General features: G+C 39.6%; 7 protein-coding genes across 7 annotated transcripts; 4 read left to right on the top strand and 3 right to left on the bottom strand.

Moving 5' to 3' along the window:
- Positions 1-1,389: 1,389 nt before the first annotated feature.
- DHH1 (DExD/H-box ATP-dependent RNA helicase DHH1) lies at positions 1,390-2,961 on the top strand (the record flags this gene model as incomplete). The annotated part of the gene is made up of 1 exon (XM_002497651.1): positions 1,390-2,961. One exon carries the CDS (start codon positions 1,390-1,392, stop codon positions 2,959-2,961), a length of 1,572 nt encoding a protein of 523 aa, XP_002497696.1.
- A 785-nt stretch (positions 2,962-3,746) lies between these two features.
- Positions 3,747-4,661, top strand: PNP1 (purine-nucleoside phosphorylase; the record flags this gene model as incomplete). The annotated part of the gene is made up of 1 exon (XM_002497652.1): positions 3,747-4,661. The coding sequence occupies one exon, from the start codon at positions 3,747-3,749 to the stop codon at positions 4,659-4,661; it is 915 nt and encodes a 304-aa protein (XP_002497697.1).
- A 133-nt stretch (positions 4,662-4,794) lies between these two features.
- Positions 4,795-5,679, bottom strand: SEC13 (GTPase-activating protein SEC13; the record flags this gene model as incomplete). The annotated part of the gene is made up of 1 exon (XM_002497653.1): positions 4,795-5,679. One exon carries the CDS (start codon positions 5,677-5,679, stop codon positions 4,795-4,797), a length of 885 nt encoding a protein of 294 aa, XP_002497698.1.
- A 212-nt stretch (positions 5,680-5,891) lies between these two features.
- HRD3 (ubiquitin ligase complex subunit HRD3) lies at positions 5,892-8,324 on the bottom strand (the record flags this gene model as incomplete). The annotated part of the gene is made up of 1 exon (XM_002497654.1): positions 5,892-8,324. One exon carries the CDS (start codon positions 8,322-8,324, stop codon positions 5,892-5,894), a length of 2,433 nt encoding a protein of 810 aa, XP_002497699.1.
- An 88-nt stretch (positions 8,325-8,412) lies between these two features.
- On the top strand, positions 8,413-8,778 carry MHF2 (Mhf2p; the record flags this gene model as incomplete). Its single annotated transcript, XM_002497655.1, has 1 exon — positions 8,413-8,778. The coding sequence occupies one exon, from the start codon at positions 8,413-8,415 to the stop codon at positions 8,776-8,778; it is 366 nt and encodes a 121-aa protein (XP_002497700.1).
- Positions 8,779-8,907: 129 nt separating this feature from the next.
- Positions 8,908-10,524, bottom strand: ENT1 (epsin; the record flags this gene model as incomplete). Its single annotated transcript, XM_002497656.1, has 1 exon — positions 8,908-10,524. One exon carries the CDS (start codon positions 10,522-10,524, stop codon positions 8,908-8,910), a length of 1,617 nt encoding a protein of 538 aa, XP_002497701.1.
- A 488-nt stretch (positions 10,525-11,012) lies between these two features.
- Positions 11,013-13,208, top strand: CDC9 (DNA ligase (ATP) CDC9; the record flags this gene model as incomplete). Its single annotated transcript, XM_002497657.1, has 1 exon — positions 11,013-13,208. The coding sequence occupies one exon, from the start codon at positions 11,013-11,015 to the stop codon at positions 13,206-13,208; it is 2,196 nt and encodes a 731-aa protein (XP_002497702.1).
- Between the last annotated feature and the right edge of the window lie 71 nt (positions 13,209-13,279).

Here is a 13,279-nt window from a genome sequence, read left to right on the forward strand (position 1 = left end):
CGATTCAATACCATAGAATGAAGAGAATATCCAGATATCTCTATTGCAAAACTCTATTACCTGTATCCGATTGTGTGTATGCGTATTACGCCGTCTTATTGTAATTGCTGCAGTCCTTCTATATATATTAAGAGGCTCGTGTGGCACTTTAAGGACTTCGGAAAAACCCATTCGGATCCAAAGGAAAAATTAAAATAGAATATGAAAGTTGTCCGGCATACAGCTTAAACCGGACAGATGTAAAAAATTGAATCAAATGTATATTCAAGCAAATATCGTAATAATGCTCGTGGCATTAGATATTATGAGAACTTGGAGTATTGCGCCAGATCAAACTGATTTTGGAGTCACAAAATGGCTAGGCGGGCTTTTCTCCCGTCTTAATACGTCCAAAACTGCACTAGAAGCTTGAATTTGGGAGATTTTTCAAATCCTCAAACCGTATCTTGACGTAAGTAATGCATCTGTTCCCCGATTACAACGGATCGAGTGTGAATTGCTATCGCAGTTCCTTTCATTCGGTAGATTCTACCTTTGTTCGGTACATTTAGATTTACCGATCTCCCAGTAGTCACGGGAACGCATCGTGAGATGAGCTCGAAGTTTAAATCTTGGCAAGGATAGAGACCGTAGAAAGAATGGTACAGTCTTCAATGGATTTCTCACACCTTGGAAATTGAATTAATGATTTTTTTTTACTCGGAAATCCACCAGCATTGCAGCAGTATTCCGCTATTGTTCCATCAGTAATCTTATTGTTTCTATTACTTTGCATTCATGCTAAAAAATTGAGTAAAAGTGAGAGTCAATCGACCCATTGCCGGCGCTGGTATAACTCAGCTCAACATTAGCTGACGGAGTCCGGTTTAATGTCAAAAGAGATCTATAAAGATGCAGAAGCAATCACACGTGACATGACGTCACATACTCAAATACAAAAGCACGTGACCAAGATGCACGTGGCAGTGTCCGATAAGTACCCCGGTATGTCCGGATTATCTGTTACCCTGACTCAAAAAAAAATTATCGATAATTTTTCAACAGGAAAAGGAGAAAGGAAAAAGGAAGTGAAGCAAAAGAATATTAAGATTGTGACACACACACACCTAGATAGAATACACATATAATCATAGACTAAAGACCCTCTATTCAAGAATCTAACGATTATTTTTACAACTATTATCGTTGTTCAATTGTTTAATGCAAAAAGAAGAGATTTCGGCGCTTTGATAAAACAACTTTCATTTCTTTTTGTCACTCAATTATTCACCGAAGTCGATTGAATCTGAGCGAATAATAGAAGAAGAACCAATACATTTCAACTTTCAATCCATAAGTGATTTTATATTCTATCCGTGTTATCCCTAAGAAATACCTAATATAAACAACATGAGTCAAGAAGATTGGACATCTCAACTAAAAAAACCCACAAAGGATACGAGACCTCAAACAGATGATGTTTTGAATACGAAAGGTAATACTTTTGAAGATTTTTTCTTAAAAAGAGAGCTACTAATGGGTATATTTGAAGCAGGTTTTGAAAAACCATCCCCAATTCAAGAAGAATCAATTCCAGTAGCACTTGCAGGGAGAGATATTCTAGCCAGAGCTAAGAATGGTACTGGTAAAACTGCAGCATTTGTTATTCCAACATTAGAAAAAGTGAAACCAAAGATTAATAAAATTCAAGCATTGATCATGGTTCCAACAAGAGAATTAGCATTACAAACTTCTCAGGTGGTGCGTACTTTAGGTAAGCATTGTGGAGTCTCCTGTATGGTTACCACTGGTGGTACCAACTTGAGAGATGATATCTTGAGATTAAACGAAACTGTTCACGTTCTTGTAGGGACTCCAGGTAGAGTATTGGATTTAGCATCAAGAAAAGTGGCAGATTTAAGCGAATGTTCACTATTCGTTATGGATGAAGCTGATAAAATGCTTTCGCGTGATTTCAAAACTATCATCGAACAAATCTTAATCTTTCTACCACCACAACATCAGTCACTTTTGTTTAGTGCAACTTTCCCTATAACGGTTAAGGAATTTATGGTTAAGCATTTACACAAACCTTATGAAATTAATTTGATGGAGGAATTAACTTTAAAGGGTATTACCCAATATTACGCCTTTGTGGAAGAAAGGCAAAAATTACATTGTTTGAATACACTTTTCTCCAAATTACAAGTTAATCAAGCCATTATCTTTTGTAATTCGACAAACCGTGTCGAATTGTTAGCCAAAAAGATCACAGATTTAGGTTATTCATGCTATTATTCTCATGCTAGAATGAGGCAACAAGAGAGAAATAAAGTTTTCCACGAATTCCGTCAAGGTAAAGTGCGTACCCTGGTATGCTCTGATCTTTTAACTCGTGGTATTGATATCCAAGCCGTCAATGTTGTTATTAATTTTGATTTCCCCAAGACAGCAGAAACTTACCTGCATCGTATCGGTAGATCAGGTAGATTCGGTCATTTAGGTCTTGCAATCAATCTAATTAATTGGAATGATCGTTTCAACCTTTACAAAATTGAACAAGAATTGGGCACAGAAATTGCCGCTATTCCTGCCACTATTGATAAATCCTTATACGTTGCCGAAGATGTATCCACAGTGCCAACACCATTCCCATTACAACAACAATCGTTACCACAACAGCAACATCAACAACAACCACAGCAACAACCACAGTACGGTTCACCAGCACAAAGCTTTACACCTCAAAGTTTTGCTCAGCAGCTAACACCACAAGGTTTAGCACCTCAAGGCTTGGCTGCCGCTCAAAATTTATCGCCTCAAGGTTTGGCTCCCCAGGGTTTGGCACCACAAGCTTTATCACCACAAGCTCTAACCAATGGGTTACCTCAAGGTATCCCACAAGGTCTAGCGCAGGGCTTACCACAAGGTATTATGGCACAAGGTATTCCCCCAAACTTTGCTGCTCCACCACACTATTGAAATGATTTGATTAATTTTATTTTTTTCTCTTTTATTTGTTTTTATTTTTTTGCATGAAACGGGCGTGTATTCTTTTCTGGAAGGAACTTCCAATGATGTTTTTATTATTCACCGGTGCCCTTACTACCAGATATTATTATTTTATTACAAGAAAGGTTGTTAACAAATCGATAGCGAACGAAGGAATTGATACACAAGGGGAAGAAGTAAGGTTCTTGAGGAATTGATGTGACAACGAATTTAGATAAGCGAACTAGTGTTTGACAAAATGATTAAAAAAGAGAAAAAAAAAACCTGAGGAAAGGTCTAAGTTGAAGTTAATAGTAAAAAAAAAAAAAAAAAAAAAAAAAAAAAAAATAAAAAGTAAAAAATTCAAAAAAAATAACAAAGTGAATCAAGAAAGATGTAAGGAGGACCAAAAAGACGATGCGAAGATTCAGATGGGGTGCGTCTGTAGGTTAACCAATCCAGGAAACTTGTCGGCATGCCATCATAGAAGTCTGAGAAAGATACAACATGGATTTTTTTTTTTTTTTTTTTTTTCTCCAGCAACAGGAATAGTATAAGTGTGGTGATTACAGTACCATATTATTCTCACTATTTTCTATGTTATTTATATAACAGCCAATTTTAATACTATTCCATTAAATTTGTAAATTTTTTTTTTTTTTTTTTTTTTTTTTTTTTTTTTTTTTCGCTCGACGTTATCAGACTTCGGTATCAAATACAAAAGTCAACACTTGAGCTTATCACAACAAGTAAGTAAAACCCAATAGAAACCAACCATGTTGATACAAGAACAACGTTCAATAATTCATTCTGCTGCTGAATTTCTTGCTGCCAGAGTCAAGGCACATTTTCTCGACGATTTTAGACCAAGAGTACTCATCATCTGCGGTTCAGGTCTTGGTGGAATTTCTAATAAAATTTCTTCTGATGATCCTAAACCCTTGGAAATTGGATACGATGATATTCCGGGATTCAAAAAGAGTACGGTTGCAGGTCATCAAGGTGCATTGATATTTGGTAAAATGAATGGTGTGCCCGTTGTTCTAATGAATGGTAGACTGCATGGATATGAAGGCCATTACCTCTTCGAAATCACTCTGCCCATAAGGGTTCTTCACCACATGGGGGATGTTAAACAATTAATTGTTACCAATGCGGCTGGTGGTATAAATCCAAAGTTTGAACCTTGTGATTTAATGTGCATTTATGACCATATCAATTTACCTGGATTTGCTGGTTTACATCCTTTGAAAGGTTCAAATTTTGATGAAACTGGCCCAAGATTCTTACCACTAAGTGATGCTTATGATTTAGGTTTAAGAAAATTGTTGTTTAAAAAGAAACAAGAGTTAGGGATTGATAGACCACTTCATGAAGGTACCTACATGTACGTTTCTGGACCAACTTTTGAAACTAGAGCGGAAAGCAGACTTATACGCCAATTGGGCGGTGATGCAGTGGGTATGAGTACAGTTCCAGAAATTATTATCGCAAGACATTGCGGCTGGAGAGTATTAGCACTATCCCTAATCACTAATAAATGTGTAATTGATCCACCACCAAGTGCGTTAGAAACCGAGCAACCCCCCATGGATCAAGGTATAGCGTCTCATGCTGAAGTCTTAGAAAATGGTAAAAAGGCTTCATTAGACGTTGAACTACTTGTTGCTGCGGTGGTATCAGAATTATAATTACAATTTATTATTCTCACAGAAAACAAAAAAAAAACAAAAAGATAGAAATAAAGAAAAAATCATTTATTCTACACAATCTTATACCATAATTTATTACTCTTCTATTCGTTGTCTTTTCTTGAGTGGATATTTACTGTTGTACTTCACCAGCAGGTTCCCATTTACCCTCGAGATCTTCTTTCCAAAGTGTTACTTTATTATCACCTCCTGAAAGGGCCAAAATGTTACCTGATAAAGACCAACTAGCTCTCCATAAAACATCAGGGAATCTTTCGTTTTGCAAAAGTGTTTTCTTCCATGGACCTTGATTATTTTCTTGAGACCAAATAATGCAAGTGCGATCTTGTGATACCGTGGCAATGTATGAACGCAATAGGATGGATGGTGACCATGCAACGTCTCTAACCCAATCGCTATGACCCTCTAAAGTATCTTCCAAGACATAAGTTTGTGAATCGTTGTTAAACTTCCAAATCTTGACCAAGTTATCAGCGCCACCGGTGACAAATCGACGCAATTGTTGAGAGTTTCCATCTCCTTGTACCGTAGCAGGTGCCCAGCTAGCAGCGTTTACACCAATAGCATGTGCATCAATAACTACAGGGGAAGTTGTACCATTTTCCTTAAATTCTACCACTGAAACCTTACCATCCGAGGATGCTGCCAACAGTAAGGCACCATATTCATGAGGTGCCCATTGTACAGAATTGACAGATGCAGAATGCACAGCATGAACTGCAATTTGATCCCAGCTTCCATTCTCTTCCTTCCAAATCAAAACTTTACCATCATAGGAGCATGATGCTAAAATTGTACCAAATTTTGGATGTGCCCAGGCAACACGCCAAACAGGACCCTCATGTCCGCTTAATGTTTCAACCAATTTGTGGGTTTCGCCTTCTACTTCAAAGATCTTTATAGTCTTGTCAGATGAACACGTAGCCAATCTTCTACCGTAGTAATCTAACACAGCATCGTGAATCAAATCGTTATGGGCATTCGCTATAGTAGGCATTCTCAATTGATCAGTATCCAGCCTCAAATGAATCCTAATTGACCAATTTGCTACTGTTTATCGTATTCTAAGTTGTTAAATAAATACACTTTTTGTTTGGTGTATTATTCGATCTCAGATTTTTTTTTCCAGGAGACGAAAAGCAGAAGTCACGTGATTATCGATATGCGGGTAACACCATTGTGATTTTAGCCGCCGATACAAATTCATGATCATATAGCAAATACCTGTAACTCAAAGTTTCCGCCCAGCGCATTCACTTGGAACTGCATATTGTTCATGTTCCAGCCTCTACGAGCTGCTACGACTCGAAGCACGAGACTGACGAGAAATATGAGTAGCACAAAAGCTATGGAAACCAGATCTTCCATGTGTAGTCCTAGCGATTGAAAACGATCCCATAGAGACGACGTATGGTTCTGTTGGTGGTGCTGCTGATTCTGCTCTTGGTGTTGGCGATATTGACTATTTTGTTGATACTGAGGATCTCCTGATGATGAACCAGAATTTTCTCTACCAGCTTTTTGGAAACTTTTGACAATTTTTTGGTACCAAGATTGGGGTTTAGCTCCAGGTTCGAAGTCTTCTCGACGCCATCCATACACTTTACCACCGGTTATCAACGCCAACCATGATTTTAACTTCAATTTCCAAACGCTCAGTTTGACTGCAAAATACAACCTGGAGTTGTGTTCAAGCACTTGATCGTAATACCTCTTTGCCAAGTGGAAATCTTTTTCAACACCTAAACCATGTTCGTACATGTAGCCTAGATCCCAAATGGCCTGTGGAGAAAACTTTAATGATGCACTCTGGTACATGTTAAGTGCGCTTGTGTAGTTACCCATCAAATAGTAAACATCACCTGCTACCACGCCAGCATCTAAGTTGTCTTGTTTGAAGGCTCTTGTGTAATATGCGAGTGCCATTAATTTCCTTGCATGAAGGGTCCTAGGTGGTTCTTCAAAATTGCAAGGTAATTGGTATAATAGATATGCTGCCGATACATGGGCTGTCTCGAAGCCTTGTTCTGCAGCCAGTGTATATGCCCAGAGCGCAACTTCTGAATTACGATTGAGTAATTCTGCATATGCTGTCTTCAGATGTGGTGCCACACTAATTTCCTCTGCTTCGAGGAAGTTTTTATAAAGGTAAGCAGTTTCCTCACAATTGTAACGCTTGTTAACACCCTGTTCAGTCATTCTGGCGTATTCGTAGATAGCTGGAACGTAATTTCTCGAACAGGCGGTGAACATCAGTAGAAATGGGTCACTCAATTTTAAATGTGGATATTTCTTTTTCAACTTCGCTAATTGGAAATAGACAACTCCATTGTGGTTCTTAGATTCCAATATCCTCTCATAGAATCCAATTGCCGTGGTATCGTTCTTATAGTAAAATTGTTGAATGAGCCCTAGATCGATGTTGGCTCTTGATATCAGGGATTGCGAACTTTCAATGACTATTACTGACCTCTTCAGATATTTTTCTGAAAGTTCGATATTAGGTGAATCTAAACCTTCACCAGTAAAATATATGTGTCCCAACAGATCCAAACATCTACCATAGAAAAATCTTTGTAGATTATCCATCAGCCGCACATCGCCATCGTATTCTCTATAGGTGAACTCTAGTAATTTTCTTGCCCTTTCACAATTACGTCCCCTAGTGTAAGTACCTTTATAATCATCCCAAGCAGTGAAAAAAATATCCACAAGTCTATCCACATTATCTTCATCTGGATCGGAGGAAAAGGAACTACTACTGCTCCCTAATCCAAATTGCAAAACAATGTTACCGCCGTTCATCTTTGTTAAAAATGAAGACGTGATATCAGGTCTTGCAGAAGCCATTCTCTTTGTAGATAACGCCATAGAACTCAAGGATCTACCCAACAAGCCCTCTGAGAAATCAGGTATCCTCACATTGTATGATTCCACATATGGGAATATGACTTCCCACTGTTGGTCAGAATATGAGTTCCGCACTTGATCTGCAATCTCCCTATAGAGCAAAAGGGCCTTGTTGCAATCCCTTGGAACGTTAATCCCAGATAAATACTTATATGCTAGCGCTTGCTTAGCTCGAATGTCTCCTAAAGATGCAGATCTTTGGTAATACAGCAAACCCTTAACCGGATCCACCGGAATTGTACCAAAGAGCCCTGTAGAATGCATGACAGCCAATTGGAATAGGGTATCAGAATCGGAAAAGTTGGTCAATTCATTATACTTATTCAAATATTCGTATGCCAATGTCTTGTTATGTGGGATTCCATAATCTGACCAAAGATGCATGTTTGCCAATACATTAGTGGCTTGAGGATTATTATAATTATTACTTGACTCCCACAGCAATTGATAAACTTTTCTGGACCAATCTGTTGCTTCAGATTCCCAATATTTTGCATATTTTAACTCCTCTCGTTCCAATGAGTAATCCATTGGTATATAAAGATTAGTTTCTTCGACACCATAATCAGATGAAAATTGTTTGGAGCTTGATGCAATCGGATCAGTTCTTTTGACGGAGTTTTGCAGCAATATTTCAGCTTCTGACCATGGATCCTGTGCTTTTACTAGAGTACGGGAAATCAAACATGTTGTTAAAAGCCATGAGACCAAGTGACCCAATTTCAATCTCATCTCTAAGTGCTATGATGGCGAATGTTGAACTGCCAATGAGAAGTAAGATGTGTCTATCGTTCTCTAAAGGGGTTGTTTCCCGTGCACAATGGAGTTTTATTTTGTTCAGTGGCTATTTGGTTATGATGTACATGTAACTTTTAATCAAGCTGATGAACAACCGAACCTTATACACAAGATACAAAATATTGGACACGTAGACATGTCTATGGTGCCCAAAGAGACGATTGTACGTATTTTAAAGCTACAGGCATTTGAACATGAATCTACAACGATTACAGAAGAAACTGTAACAATGCTACAGAAGTACCTAGAAGTGTTTGTTCGCGAAGCTGTCCAGAGATCTGTAGCTAATAAGGATTCACAGGGGAGTCACGGTGATGGTGATGGTGAAATCCAATTGAACCACGAAGACCTGGAAAAGATTACGGGAATGCTTCTCTTGGACATGTAATAATTCCTGTCATCCATACATATGTTCGTTGAGCTAGCATTAAGTTATACACCTGTTCTACGTAGTATTCTATATTACAACAACGTCTGCCATATTCTGACAAAAATGATTATGTGCACTTCACACAGATTACAGATCGATCAAACTAACACCTTGATCTGCTTGTTGTTGTTGAGGTGGTTGAGATATTTGTTGGTTTTGGGCCTGTTGGTTACCAAACCCGTAACCAGTATGAGATGGAACCACAGAAGATGTCGGGATACCAGTAAATTGGGTTGGTAAGAATGGATTTTTCTTTGGTTCATTACTATACTGTTTGAAACCAGTACCTTGAGAATTGATAAAAGTACCGGTCTTCGTATGTTGAGCTGGAATACGAGCATCACCCACATTACCAAAGGTATCCACACCTGTAGGTTGTGCAAGTAATTGATTGAGATCGTTGTATTTGTCCGAAATTGATTGGTTCCCAGTTCTGACCGGTTGCATGGGCTGAGGTTCTGGTGCTGTGTTATGTTGTGGTTGCTGTGGTCTTGGTTGATATTTGGGCATTTCAAGTTGTCCAGTACTGTTATTACCCCAATTGTTCAAGCCTGCCAGATCGCTAGCCGCTTGTGGCTTAGAATTAGATTGTAATGGCATGCCGTTGAGGGCAAATGGGTTGTTGGAACCTGTAGACACAGGTTGTTGGAAGTATCCTTCTTGTTGCTTTTGTAACGCTGCCAACCTCTGTTGTTCCTGTAACCGAGCCAATGCTTGTTGCTGCGCCAATGCCTGTTGTTGAGCCAATGCCTGTTGTTGCGCAAGGGCCTCCTGTTGCATGGCCCAATACTGAGCCTCTTGTTGCCTCTGCTGTTCTTCCGCCAATCTTCTTTGTTCCTCTGCCAACCTCTGTTGTTCCTGTTGTTGTTCTAATAGTCTCTGTTGTTCCTGTTGTTGAGCCAAAAGTTCCTGTTGTTGTTGCTCCTTCGCCAATAGTTCCTGTTGTTGTTGGTACTGCATGTATTCCTCGGGTGAAATTGGATTACCAAAGATATCGTAATAACCTTGAGGTTGCATTTGCGACAACCGCTGTTGATCCTGCTGAGCCTTTTGCAACTCTTGCAAACGTTTCAACTCCTCCTCTTCTTTACTCAACTGTAATGCAGTTTCCAAATCTGCATCTTCATTATTCAAGGTTTTCCTGCGTCTTTCATCCTCTTCTGCTGTCAACCTACTTGCATCTAATGCCCTCTGCATTTCACTATCATAGGAGTTACGGCGTGGTGTTGGAGGACTTGGGCTCATCATCCTGGGTGGGGCACCTTTATCCTCACCTCTTTCCATTCTCAAACGTTCATCATCCATCAAAAGATTCGTTAGTTCCTTTGCTTTAACTCTAATAATTTGGCCACCATCTTGAGTCCCATCGTCGTCATGACGAAACTCCCTAAGGGTTTTAATAATGTATAAGTTCTCTCTACACCAAAGAACACAATTTTCACTCCCAAATCTAACCAAGTAGTCTAAAACTGTCAAAGATTTAGCAACGTGCCGCCAGTATTTTCCCTTATCATTCAACCTTTTATCAATCATATCCATAATCTCGAAAAATTCTACGCTATCATAAGATCTGTGGGCTAGTTCGTCTAGCATGTCCACGCTGGGACCTTCAACTTCATTAGCAGTAGCATCACGTACCAAAACCTGCGCTGAGGTATATCCTTTCAAAGCATTTTTAGCTGAACGCACAAACTGAGTAGGCATACTCGAAGGTATGTGTTAATATATGGAGCGGTTAGAACGAAAAAACGAATAGTGCAAAAGAAAAGTCTCTAAACCGTCGAAATGAAAGACTAATGTGAAATGGTTTACAGTCTTGCTAGTGTTGTCCTCTTCAGTCAGTTCTTGCTAATCTTTGATCTTCAATTCTGGCCTTGAGATATATTTCAACCCTAGTCAAAGCAGCCCCTTTTACGGAGAGAAAAGTGATTTCAAACGAAGCCACAAGACCACGTGAATATCATGTGATACTGGTGAAGTAAGAGCCCTTCTAAAGAACTGCAGATGTTTGCCCGCTTCTTCCCTTTCTTATGAAGTATACCATTCTCAAGGCGCATTTCATACCTCTTACCTTATTCTTGACCCATTCTGTTGGAACCACTAACCCTTGGAAGCGCATCGCGTGTACGAACTTCAATCCATCAAAGTACCGTTTAAGAGATGACCTTTCAACGAGATAGCAATCAAATTATATGCTTGCCAGGGTACATCAACTCTCTGTCATCGGTGTAAGACGTTTTGGAATGGCTACTTCATCATCTCAACCCAAGAAACAGGCAAAACAAGCTACTTTGGCCAAGTTTTTCTCTTCTGTCAAAGATAGAAACTCACCCACCAAGAAAAATGCCACACCTGCTTTTCCTACTACTACCAATGTGAAGCGCGAATCACCTGTAAGATCCAATTCTAATGAAAAGGAGAGTAGCCCGATGTTCGATGATTCTAACGGTAGATCTAGCGCATGTTCTAGCGCAGGATTGGAAATGGAATCGGCACCTGCTCCTAAAAAATTAAAGATGGAATCCGATTCCAATTCCACTTCTAAGAATAATCAGGATGACCATTTCTCTACAGTGCCCTATGCAGATGTTTGTAACATTTTTCAAGAGATTGAATCAACATCATCACGTCTGTCGATCATCAAAATATGTTCAGATTTCTTTACCCAGATTGTGAAGGAAGATTCCAGGAATTTAGTGCCCACCACCTATCTATTCATCAATAAATTGGGTCCTGATTATGAACCTGGGATGGAATTGGGTCTTGGTGAAGGACTTTTAATGAAGACTATCAGTGAATCATGTGGTAAATCATTAGCGCAGGTTAAAAATCGTTATAGAGAAATGGGGGATTTAGGACAGATCGCCATGGAGGCACGTAATGTTCAGCCAACAATGTTCAAACCAAAACCCTTGACCGTGGGGGAAGTCTTTGTCAACTTGAGAAATATCGCTAATGCACAGGGTAAGGATTCTCAAAATAAAAAGATAAAATTGATTAAAAGGATGCTAACTGCCTGCCAAGGTGTTGAAGCTAAATTTCTTATTAGATCTTTAGAATCTAAGTTGAGAATTGGTCTGGCGGAGAAAACAGTTCTCATTTCGTTGTCGAATGCCTTGTTAAGACACGAACAAGGTCTTGACGTGGAACCGTCCGACGAAGCCGTTGACAAGGCGGAACAAAGCATTAGAGATGCCTTTTGTCAAGTTCCCAACTACGAGATTGTAATAAACACTTGTTTAGAGCACGGAATTTCTCAATTGCACAAACACTGCCAATTGACCCCCGGTATACCGCTGAAACCGATGTTGGCTAAACCTACAAAGGCTATCACCGAAGTTCTGGACAGATTTCAAGGCCAATTGTTCGTATCTGAATACAAGTACGATGGTGAAAGAGCCCAATTACATTTACTACCTGACGGTACCATGCGTATTTATTCTCGTAACGGTGAAAATATGACCGAGAGGTATCCAGAAATCGATATCCGTGATTTTCTATCGGACCCTAGCACGGAATCTTTGATTTTAGATTGTGAAGCTGTTGCCTGGGACAAAGAACAAGGCAAAATCCTACCATTCCAAGTCTTAAGCACACGTAAGCGCAAGGATGTAGATGCTAAGGATGTCAAAGTACGTGTCTGTCTATTTGCATTTGATCTGCTGTGCCATAACGGCGAACCCTTGATTAATAAATCTTTGCGCGAGCGTCAAGACGATCTGCAAAAAGTGACCAAACCTGTAGATGGTGAATTTCGATATGCCAACAAGCTCATTACAGCAAACATAGAGGAGCTTCAGCACTTCCTAGATCAATCTGTTAAGGACTCATGCGAAGGGCTCATGGTTAAGATGTTAGATGGTCCGGAATCTCATTACGAGCCCAGCAAGCGGTCTCGGAACTGGCTGAAATTGAAGAAAGACTATTTGAACGGTGTAGGAGACTCTCTTGATCTATGTGTTTTAGGAGCTTATTACGGTAGAGGTAAGCGTACAGGTACCTATGGTGGATTCTTACTAGGGTGCTACAACCAAGATACAGGTGAGTACGAGACTTGTTGTAAAATAGGTACTGGTTTTTCAGAGGAATTACTTCAACAATTATACGATAGGTTAAAGCCAACTGCCATGGAAGCGCCTGCTGCATTCTACGTTTATGACTCAGCTCAACAACCAGACGTATGGTTCGAACCCACATTACTTTTCGAGGTGCTAGCTGCCGACCTGTCTCTATCGCCGGTGTACAAGGCAGGTTCTGCCCAGTATGATAAGGGAATTTCGTTGAGGTTCCCACGGTTCCTGAGAATAAGAGATGACAAGTCTGTCGAGGAGGCAACATCCTCCGAGCAAGTAGTTGATCTATATGAGGCTCAAGCTCACTTATCCTGAATCCGATAGCACCGTCCCATCCACGTGATATGTCTCATATGATTCAAAGGCGCTTTTTTGTTCACGTTACC

This window comes from Zygosaccharomyces rouxii (genome assembly GCF_000026365.1).
Source record: "Zygosaccharomyces rouxii strain CBS732 chromosome F complete sequence".
NCBI lineage: Eukaryota > Fungi > Ascomycota > Saccharomycetes > Saccharomycetales > Saccharomycetaceae > Zygosaccharomyces > Zygosaccharomyces rouxii.